The sequence below is a fragment of the Piliocolobus tephrosceles genome, chromosome 13 (assembly GCF_002776525.5).
Source record: "Piliocolobus tephrosceles isolate RC106 chromosome 13, ASM277652v3, whole genome shotgun sequence".
Taxonomy (NCBI): domain Eukaryota; kingdom Metazoa; phylum Chordata; class Mammalia; order Primates; family Cercopithecidae; genus Piliocolobus; species Piliocolobus tephrosceles.
In genome coordinates this window covers 61128746-61140831 of record NC_045446.1, presented here as the reverse complement: position 1 = coordinate 61140831, position 12086 = coordinate 61128746, and the positions used below count along the sequence as shown (strand labels likewise).

Here is a 12086-nt window from a genome sequence, read left to right as displayed (position 1 = left end):
TTTATTTGATCAGGAGTATTTTACTAGAAAATGTTTAATATTATCTTGTCATCTTACTTTCATTGGGTCACATGGACTTATAAACTTTAATGCATCTTAGGGTTTTTGCCTCAGAAACTGAGAAGTGAAGAAAAGCAGGGTGAATTTCCTGTTGTGCTTCTTATGGTTGCCCAGAAATATCCTGTCTGCCCATGTACATACAGTCATAGAACTGAAAATATTTTCTATTATTGAATCTAATCTCCTGTTTTATATGTGTATATATAAATATCCTGAAGCCTAGATTGAGTATAATGGGAATCTTGCTAAAAACCAGGTTTCTTTACACAATTTAGTGTCTGTGTCCTCTCCTAGTTCATTCAAGAACACATCTAAGAAAACAGTAAGTGGCTATGTATTTTCACTGAGGAATAGCACGTGGTTCTCTAGTGATCGTAAATTGTATGGTGTATAGAAGAGAGTGAAAATACTTTTCTTCTCCATTATTACAGGACATGGTTCTTTTCCTTGAAGGCATCTGCTTCTTCACTCATCATGCCATCCTTCAACCAGAGCATTTTCCACCCTGCAGTCTTCTTCCTTACTGGCATCCCTAGCCTTGAAACCTCTCAGACCTGGACCTCTATCCCATTCTGTTGTCTCTATGTCATTGCTATCTCTGGAAATGGCATGATCCTGTTTGTCATCATCACTGAGTCGAGCCTACATGAACCCATGTACTATTTTCTCTCCATGCTATCCTTCATGGACCTAGGTCTGTGTCTTTCTACATTGATCACCATGCTGGGTATTTTCTGGTTCACTGCTCGAGAAATCAGTTTTGATGCCTGCATTGGCCAAATGTTCTTTATCCATGGCTTCACATTCATGGAGTCCTCAGTACTTTTGGCAATGGCCTTTGACCGCTTCATTGCCATCTGTAACCCACTGAGATATGCCACAATCTTAACCAATTCACGGATTATTAAAGTGGGCTTTGCAATTGTTCTTAGGGGGACAACAGCTCTAGTGCCTCTACTCCTGCTCCTTAAGTGCCTCTCCTGCTGTAGTCATGTGCTCCACCATTCCTACTGCTTCCACCCTGATGTGATGAAGCTCTCATGCACAGACACATGGATCAACAGTGCGTTTGGCCTGGTCATTGTTATCTCTACTGCTGGCTTGGACTCCGTCTTGATCCTCCTCTCCTATGCTCTGATCATCCACTCTGTGCTCTGAATTGCCTCCCCAGAGGAGCAGAAAAAGGCTTTTGGTACCTGTGTCTCTCACATCAGTGCAGTTGCCATCTTCTACATCCCCATGATCAGTTTGTTACTAGCGCACAGATTTGGAAAGCATGCCCCTCCTCTTGTGCACACGCTCATTGCCAATGTTTATCTGCTTATCCCTCCTGTAATGAATCCCATAATCTACAGTGTAAAGACAAAGCAAATTCGCAAGATTGTGCTCAAAATATTTCTCTCTAAGCTAATTTAGGGAAGTTTGAGTATACTCCTTCTTTGCCAAGACTTCCCTAACCCATGTTTGATCATTCAGTACTGTGAGTTACTGTTGTTTATTGAAAAAGCTGGTTTCAACATGCTTTCTCTCTATTCTGATGATCCACTAACTTACTATTTACACAGTTCTAAATGGTGGGTTATTTGAGGGCAGAGATTATGCTGGTACATCTGATCCTGTCATGAATACTGAACCTAGCACAGTATAGGACCACAGTTAAAACATGTCTGAAAGCGTGCACAAGTAAAGTCATACTTGGAGTTTAGGCAGTCTCACCACCTCTAGAGTTTGTAGCTATTCAAGGTAGGTCTCATATAACATAGATCAGTAGGCAAAGTCTAGTCTAGGTTTTAGTAATTCTTACAGTTTATTTGTAATGATTCATTATTCCACCAGACAGATTGTAAATGGCTGAAGAATACGAATAAGAACAATAAGCAAGAAGTATGAATAAAAGGACTACTTTCCTAATTCTTAAAAGAGTATTTGAGGTCACTTTGGTAAACGCATTTGTATTTTAATAGTAAAAGATCTGGGGGTCCATTGTCTAAATATATGTCTAAAGAAGAAAAATGGGCAAGGATGTAAAGATATATTGTGATGTTCAACACATCATTCATTATACATTGCAATGAAAATGTGGAAACTGCTTAGGGTACTGACTAAATAAAATATAAAATACAATGCAACAAGTTAAATACCGATACAAACATAAATTACATTTTGTTAAAAAAAGATAGGTTAGTATGCAAAGTACTTACTATTGTGTATATATTTCATGTGAATATGTGTACATGCATATTAAAAAGTATAAATAAACGTATCCCAAACATTAAAACAGCTTATATTTGATAGCTGGATATTGTTTTGTTGACATATTCTTTATACTTTCCTGCATTTTATAAATGTTCAATAATGAGGGTTTCTTTTTCTTTTTAGATAATGAAGTAATTTCCACTTAACACCTTTCCACAAAACAAAACTTTTTTAGTTCTTCATCTTCCATAAGATCTTCATTCCAATGGGTCTTCACAGATCCGGCCTCATACAACCCACTGAATACACTCATTAGATGACATCCACTTTCTACTTGCATCTATTTCTTTTCTCAATGTGGTCCAGCATCTGTGCATCCAAACCACTTGACACTTGTTTTCAAAGTGTAGATTCCTCAATTCTGCTCCAGAACTACTTAAACTGAAGTGCTTGAGATGGAGCCCACAAATTTGCACTTTAACAAGACATTTATGGAATATCATGTATGACAGAGTAACAGTTTTCTGGGGTCTATCCACTTTGATGAATTATGTATATTCCTGAAAAACACCAGGAATATATTGCCTCTCAGTCTTTGATTATTTTGCTCTCTCTGACTGAAATACCCACCTCCTTCTTTTCCTGATTGCTCCATTTATTATTCTTTCAGGTGCTGTTAATAAATCTTTGTCTTATAGTTAGTCAGATTTCTCTTCCCCTACTGACCTGAAGCTTTTTGAAAATGGGCATTGGACTTTGGGGATTGATGTATCTTGCACAGATACAAGCACCATGCTTTATTAATAATAGCTACTTAATGCATGCTTATTGAATTAAATTTATTTTTATATAATTTCACATATATACTTACATATTTTGAGCATCTTCATTTTGGCAAACACTGTGGAAGGGAGGTACTAGGGATAAAACAGTGAACAGGGAAGGCACAGGCTTCATTCTTAAGGTGTTTAAATCTGACTAAACATATCTAAATTAAAACAATATTTTAATGAGTTGTTACTTACAAACTGTGTACAAAACATTATGCCATATACTAAGAGTAGTCATAGATGGCAGTCTCTCTTTCTCCCACTAGGAGCCTGAACCAGTGGAAAAACAAGCAGCTTAGGAAATACTTGACTTGATAAGAAAAATACAGATCCTAGAAATTTACTGTTTAATAGAGAAAATATAATATGCTTTCATTTCTAAGCAATACAAGCACAAACATAAATTATTTAAATTTCATATGGATAGGAAAAGTTTTGAAAAGTAATTTTGAAGTTGGGGCAACCACATTTTTGGATGTATCTTAAAATAAATGTACTAAGAATGTTATTGTGAAAGCAACAATTTTGATTCATGCTTTAATAATGTAATTTATGAGGTGTCAATTACAGATAATCTTGCATAGTATAGTTATATGTACCTTAATAAAATCCACTTTGAAGTGTATTTATTTTCTGTCTTGTAATACTTTATATTTTTTCTTATTTCTAAGTTTTTTTTCTTTCAATATTAAAGCTTATACTTCTTATTTTTCCCTGCTATCTATGTTATCCTCTGAATTCAACAACATCCGATACGATGGTCTATACATTTTGCTTTTGTTTATAGTCCATCTGAAAAAATGGTTGTTTAAAACTGTCAGAACTAATGCTGAAAATAGTAGTCTGGTTAATCTGAGGTAGACTTGGAAAGAGTGGGCGATGGGGTATTGAGGTTCTGTTTGAGAACGTCTTCTAAATTGACATTTCTGTAAACTGATATATCAGAGTTTAGAAGGAAAATGTGATATTTGTACCATTCAGGTTGATATTGAAACCAAGCAGAGAGCTGCAATATATTAGGGATTCTCAAATTAGGTGCCCAGCTTCCTCAGCTGCTTCACGTGGAGCTGTAAAAATGACGAGTTAATGGGTGCAGCTCACCAAGATGACAGTTGTATACATATGTAACAAACCTGCACGTTGTGCACAGGTACCCTAGAACTTAAAATATAATAAAAATAACAGTAAAATAAATAAATAACAAGAATAAAATGAGTTTTTCTAGGGAAGAGAAAAGATTAAGTTCCACGCTGAGTAATTTGTATTATGTTATTTAGACTCAAATGACTTAGGATGCCTAAAAGATCTTCATGCCTAACATAGATCCTGTCTCCCTATTTAGCTTCATCTCTCCACTACAGTGGCACCCAGGGTTCCAAGCGAGCTGAGTCTGCTATTAGTCACCTTCTGTTCTTCCTACGCTCTGCGCTCCATGTCTCCTGACAGACCTGGTTCTGAGTTTCCTGCAGGATAAGCACAACTCTTCGTGCTGTCATCATAAATATCCCTTATTGTAATCACTGAGTTTTATGTCTGTTTCCACAAGGGGTTCCCTCCAAGGAGCTCTGGAGGGAAAAGACTCTGTTTTATTCTCTGTATTACCAGTATGAAGTCCTAGAATATGAAAGATACTTCAAATGTTCCATGAAAGAATAAATGAAGATTTTTTGGGGGGTTAGAGTGAAGCACAAGCAGAGGGGTTTCTAAAAATATACAAAATTCACCTAAATAATATAGGAGGAAGATAAGTTTATCAGTTGGGTGTGGGAGTGGTATGAAGATGAGGGGCGATCTTGTGGGGTGTTTTTGGAGGGTGTGGTTACTCACAAATTTACTTTTAAGAAAATTTTACATATACATAAGATCAAAGACCTGTAACAGCAGTCCCTTCATGGAAACTATAGAAGTACATGAAGTAGAAGGAGAAGGAAGCCATGAAGTAGAATGAACCCTTGGGAAGCTTCAGACTCGGGGGGCTGCAGAAATCTTCACCAGGAGCTTATTAAGAGCTTTCAGGCATCCTGAGATATGGCTTCTTATATACGCTACCTATTTCCGGGTGGGACACATCTCCAGCTCCTCAGGCCCCTTTATGGAGACCAGTGCGGGAAAGAACATATCCTTATACTTTGTAAGTAAAACTGCTGCATTCAGGAAAAACATTAGACTTTACATGCCTGGTTTCTTTTTTTTTTTTTTTTTTTTTTGAGACGGAGTCTTGCTCTGCCGCCCAGGCTGGAGTGCAGTGGCCAGATCTCAGCTCACTGCAAGCTCCGCCTCCCGGGTTCATGCCATTCTCCTGTCTCAGCCTCCCGAGTAGCTGGGACTACAGGCGCCCGCCTCGTCGCCCGGCTAGTTTTTTGTATTTTCTATTAGAGACGGGGTTTCACCGTATTAGCCAGGGTGGTCTCGATCTCCTGACCTCGTGATCCGCCCGTCTCGGCCTCCCAAAGTGCTGGGATTACAGGCTTGAGCCACCACGCCCGGCCCCTGGTTTCTTTTAAGAATGAGGGAGACTTTATTAACTGCAGAAAGCTCTCGTGGGTGCCTAAGGAAAATTGTGGAAATCTATTTTCTGTTATCTGTATTTTCTAGGAACATTCTATTCTGACTGAGGAGGTTTGATTGGTCTATGAGCCATTTGTTTTGCTGCTTAGAGCAGGCTGTTAACGTGTCCATGCAATTTTAAGTTTCCTGGTTAGTTGTGTCACATTTTATAACTGCCACTCAAAGTCCTAAGGTCAACGGCCACTACCAACATCACACACTGCCACTGCCATTCTTATCCTCATCCTCATGTTCATTTACCAATATCAAGTGGCTTCCACGTCCTGCACACTGGTCAACATATTATATGTTTTACAATGTTATCTCATTTAATCCTTATGAAGTAGAGGCAATGGTGAACTACCAGTTTCACATTAGTGGAATCTGATGTAAAGTGCTTATTTGGAGAACTCTGGCTAGCTCTAGATGGCAGAGACGAAATTTGAACCTAGGTTTGTATGACTGTATAACAATATCACTTACTCTGTAATCAGAGAAAAGAGATAAGTCAAGGTAGCCCAGGACAGAACTTGCAACACATTCTTACAATGGGTCTGGAGTGTTATCTTGATATAATAGGAAGAAAATTACTGTCAACAAATGGGAGGGCACATAAAAGCTAACCCTCCAATACTAGGACAGAGTCTTCCATCAGTAAAACCCCAAACCTCTCTCTCTCTCTCTCTCACACACACACACACGCACACACAGATACACACATTACTCAGTATGTGAGAACACTGGAGAGCTCTGTGCGATTCTTCCAGAAGCCACATATATAATTTTAGGCAAACAGCATGTTTTAAATAGACAAAATTGAATGTGTTGAAGTCCTAAGATATGTTCAGAATCTTAGTTAACAACTCTTGGATTGAATTTACATCAACATGTATATATTGTATGCCCACACTTCTCAAAATATATTTCAAGGTATTGGGAATATAATGATGAAAAAACAATGATCTACCTTCCAGTAACTTAATTTTGTTAGAGAGGTGTATTTTCAAATAACCCAAGATCATACAATGGAATAAACACTATTCTAGATGCATAAATAGAAAATAATATAACTCCAGAGGAAGAAGTAAGTTCTTCTGACTTAGAATAGGTGATGCCACCAAATGCTTCCTGAAATAAATTCATGTTTAATTTATACATGGTTCAGTGGATCAAATAGTGGATCTAAAAATTTTTGTCTTATTCAAAAAAGAGAGAACTACATGAATTAAGTGAGCACATTAGTGTGAAAGAACTTGCTATATTTGATAGTTTGGTGAAGTGAGGAAAAGCCCAGGTAGAGTATATAAAAAGATTTCTGAGGGTAGGAAGAAAGGTCACTGATAAAACTAGAAGATAAATATGGTCAATCAAGAGACTTTTCAGAAGTTGAATCTATAAAGATTTGGAGACTGGATAGTCTTGACAGGTGGGGTTAGTAGGATTCTAAAAGGGTCCTAAAGATTTCTGTCCATCCTGGCGTACTTGTTTTGAGCAATACCCATGCCTTGGGTGTGTGACTAGGGCCTGTGAATGTGATGGGATATCACTCCCATGATTACATTACATTATATGGCAAAAGGGTTTAACAGATGTAACTAAGGTCCCTGATTACTTGACTTTGAGTTAATCAAAAGCAAGATTATCCTGCTAGGGCTTACCTAATCATAGAAGTCTTTAAAAGAGACAAGAATCTCCAAGGAGGTTCTCCTGCTGCATTTGAAGACCTAAGATGTCATGTTGCGAGAAGAACACATGACTGGGACTGAGAGTAGCCTCTAGAAGCTAAAAGCCAAGCAAGAAATTGGAGACATCAACCATATACCACAAGGAACTAAATTCCTACAGCAATCTGAGTGAGGATTTTAAGGACCCTCCTCTCCAATTAAGAACATGGTACTGGCTGGAACTTTAATTTCAACCTTGTGAGATCCTGAGTAGTGCATCTAGTTTTGCTGTGCTCAGACATCTGACTTACAGAACTGTGAGGTAATATATGTGTTTTGTTTAAAGCCACTGAATTTTTAGTAATTTCTTATGCAGTTATAGACAACTAATGCAACAAAGTATGCTTTGGTCAAAAACAGAACCAGACTTCAAATATAGGTATGAACCATGAGGTACAGAAATGAGGATAGGCAAATCATTTTATGAGTTGTTGGTGTAGAAAAAGAGATACACATAGCAGGGATGCAGGCTAAGAAGAACAAAGAATGTTGTTCTTGTTGTTTTTAATTATATTTAGACTGAGGAATAAACTGCATGTTTATATAGATTGTATGAATAGCACAAATCTCTTACCCTTTTGAAGTGAAGAAGATAATTCCATACTTGAGCTCTCTTACTTCCTTTTTTCTTTTTCTTTTTTTTTGAGATGGAGTTTTGTTCTTGTTGCCTAGGCTGGAGTGCAATGGCGTGATCTCAGCTCATTGCAACCTCCGCCTCCCAGGTTCGAGCGATTCTCCTGCCTCAGCCTCCTGAGTAGCTGGGATTGCAGGTATGTGCCACCATGCTTGGCTAATGTTTTGTATTTTTAGTAGAGATGGGGTTTCACCATGTTGGCCAGGCTGGTCTCGAACTCTTGACCTCAGGTGATCCACCTGCCTTGGCCTCCCAAAGTGCTGGGATTACAGGCATGAGCCACCATACCTGGCCCTCTCTTACCTCTTAAACACTACCTTTTGGTACACTGTATCTCACACTTTAGTGGCATTTCTAAAATATCTGAAACTCCATCGCCTTTAAATATGCTTAGAATTTCTTTCATGATGATTTTCATTTATCAGCCTCTGCTCAACAATTCTTTACTTACTCAGAGAAGCTGTTTGACTCCATCCCCTCCAACTATCTAATATATATACCTCTGTATTTTAAATACAGTCTTATCATTTGTTTACACATTTGTTTTCTGAACTATCCTATTATTTCCTAATGATCCTCAGGGCAGGTGCAATACTTCACTTGGCTCTGTATGTCGACAGTCTGGATTTCAGCTTGCACTCAGTAATGTTTGATGTTAAACTAAACTAACATCCAAGATAGATTGAGACTAGGTAATGGGGGTTGTCTGGAAAGCAGTAAGTGCTCTTCTTTTTAACCTGGAAAGATGAAGAAAGGATGAGAAAAACAGTTGTAGAGAAATTAACCAGTGGATATTACCTAAATTAGACTTGGAATATTTCCATTTTTTTTTTTTTTTTTTTGTTCTCAGCTACCAGATAAAGAGAAAAATAGATAAATGAGGGTGGGGATTGGGGATAGATGTTGGAAAACAATGTGTGTATACAATTTTACCTTTAATTTTTCTCTTTAATGATAATAATTAACATTTGGTAAGTTTTTACCACAGTGAGATGCTCTGCTGAGATTTTCACATACATTAATTTAATCTTCACAACAGTCCTATGGATATGCACACCATAGTTACTTTAGAGATGGAGAAAATGAGGCACATACAGTTTAGTAACTCATCATGTGGTAACCCAGCTGGTAAATGTCAGCATAATTTAACTCAGTTAAAAGTTATAACACGCAGCTATAAGAAACGTTGACTTGGGATGCAGGATAAAAACTCATAACATCAAACTATCCATAATACTTTCATATTGGAGGCCCCATATACTGTAATTATGGTTTATACATAAGTATATGTTTTTATATCTAACTCATACTTGTTATGTGGTATGAAAATTTCTTAGGTACAGTTTAAGTTTTGATATCTCAAATAGACTGTGTGCTTATCCAGGGTATTATCAACTGCAGATAGCAGGGGATCAACAAATGTTGGCTATTTGTTGGATATATTGGATCTGATTCTGACTGAAAGAAAATAGCAGGAGACAAAGAGAGGATTTTTTGGATGGGCCTCTAAAAGCTAGTGTAATTCAATTATGTATCAGAATCACTGCATATATTAATTACTATTTGTCTAAAATATCATACAACCCTTTGAACACACTTCAACAAATATTTGCTGACTACCTACCACTTGAAGTCACTCATCAGACATGTGAACTTAAATAAGAAGGAATGCTGCTCTCTTTGTTTTTGCGCAAATTCTGTATCCTCAGGGAACCATTCATTTCCTGTTTTCTGCTCCTTTGTTTGATGTGGCCTTCATTTGTTGTTGTCATTAACCAATATTTATGAGTTTTCTATACAATGTAGACATCATCTTTTATAAATGTTTACTTGGTGAAATAATTTCCGATTAAATGCATAATAAATAAATACAGTTTATCATTTCCAGACACAGCTTAAGATTCTACCGTTTGAATTCAATATGTCAACTTTGCAGAATATCACCTCCACTTCCATCATTTTCCTGCTCACTGGTGTTCCTGGGCTGGAAGGCTTCCACACCTGGATCTCCATTTCCTTCTGCTTCCTCTATGTAACTGCCCTCTCAGGAAACAACCTGATCCTCTTTGCCATCGTCACTCAGCCCAGCCTCCACGAACCCATGTACTATTTCCTCCCCATGCTGTCCACCACTGACCTCGGCCTGTCCATATCTACTCTGGTCACTATGCTGGGTATATTTTGGTTCAATGTGAGGGAAATAAGCTTTAATGCCTGCTTGTCCCAGATGTTCTTTATTCAACTCTTCACTGTCATGGAATCCTCAGTGCTGTTGGCCATGGCTTTTGATCATTTTGTGGCCATTACTAACCCTCTTAGATATACTTCTGTCTTAACTGATCTTAAAATAGCACAGATTGGAGTAGCAATTATCACCAGGTTAACAATAACACTGATCCCTATGGTGTTGCTTCTTAACAGACTGTCCTACTGACACAGCCACATGCTCCACCACTCCTATTGCTTTCACCCTGATGTGATGAAGCTCTCATGCACAGACACCAGAATCAACAGTGCAGTTGGGATGACTGCCCTGATTACTACTGCTGGGGTGGATTCCGTCTTTATTGTTCTCTCTTATATTTTGATCATTAAGACTGTTCTTAGCATTGCTTCCCCGGAAGAAAGGAAGAAAGCCTTCAGCACATGTATCTCCCATATTGGGGCTGTTGCTGTATTTTACATTCCATTGATCAGTCTGTCCTTTGTTCACAGGTTTGGGAAGCAGGCCCCACCCTACCTGCACACTTTGATTGCCAGTGCCTACCTACCAATCTCTCCTGTAATGAACCCCGTCATCTATAGTGTGAAGACCAAACAGATACGCCAGATTGTGCTAAAAGTTCTCCATTCTAGCACGGCAAAGAACTAGATGAACGTTTCAATTTTTTCTGTTCTTTGTCACTTTATAGATGAGTAAAATGCCATTTAAAGAGGTTAATATGTTTAGACTCATGCTTGTATTTAAAGTTTCCCAAAATACAACTTAGTTTGAAGTAAGAAGACTGTGAACTCAGAGAGATTAATATGAGCTGAAGATTCTCAAGGATACCATTCTTTTCCTTTGATAGTCATGATGATAATAAGAACATTTCTATATTTGAGATGAATCATTTTCAAAGCTTGGTTAACCAATGGCCCACCTTAGTTTGCAAATGTGGTATTATTTTGTTTTAAAAAAATGGAAAAAGAGAAAGTGTCTACTTATTATTTAAACTTCTCCTTTAAAGAGATAAATAACATCACCTTGCTCTCAAATGGGAATAAAAAGTGCGTTAACAATTTCAAATTACTGAATCTTATAAATGAAATTTACCATAGACAACTTGCCATGTCCATGGTTACTTAATTGTTCCAAATATTTTTACTTTCCTTTGCCTCTGGCCTCATTGACCTCCACATTTAACAGCTAGTATAATAAATAAATATTTTATTGCGTTGTCACTAACCTAACTGTATTTGGTCAAATATTCATACTTTCTCCCAGCTCTTCAGGGAAGATGTCGAGTATAAGCATTCTGTGAAATACAACTATGCTTAATTCAGCTCCAATCTGTATAGTTTCTTCAGAAGTCATAATGTCATGCTTATTGCTAAACAGACGTGTTCCTGCTTTTGGGAAATACCATCTTCAAATAAATTAATTTTCTTTAAGGCCTCAAGATTAACAAGAAGCAAATACAGAAATATTTTAATCTGGTGGGATTTATAACGCTATGCTTGGACTTTATCCTCAAGGAAAGTTGAAATGGATATGCTATTAAGGGTCTAGACTGAAAAATAGAAGTCACACCAGTGACTAACACAGGAAGCATTTAGTACAAAGAACTAGATAAACAGATATCAGAGGACTGAAAGGGAAAAAAAAGGGAATGCGGGAATAATGCAGGGGTAATAACTATAGGAAGTTCCTCTACTCGTATGGCTTTGGTAACAAAGAGAAGAGTCTGGGCTTATTAAAAACTATAATTTTGGTGGAGAGTTTCCCCAAGAGCTTATATTCTGACCTATAATGAAAGGGTGCTGCTCTTTTGGTTCTGGTACCTTAGGAGCTCAAAGGATGGAGAACATGAGGCCAAGAGCCAACTTTGCAGG

At 37.6% G+C, this 12086-nt stretch overlaps 1 protein-coding gene and 1 pseudogene across 1 annotated transcript; both read left to right on the top strand.

Moving 5' to 3' along the window:
- Positions 1–534: 534 nt before the first annotated feature.
- On the top strand, positions 535–1476 carry LOC111540974 (olfactory receptor 51F2-like). The gene is given in 1 exon segment (XM_023209639.1): positions 535–1476. A coding segment is annotated over 1 exon segment (942 nt).
- Positions 1477–9912: 8436 nt separating this feature from the next.
- LOC111540704 lies at positions 9913–10863 on the top strand (annotated as a pseudogene).
- The last annotated feature ends 1223 nt before the right edge of the window (positions 10864–12086 follow it).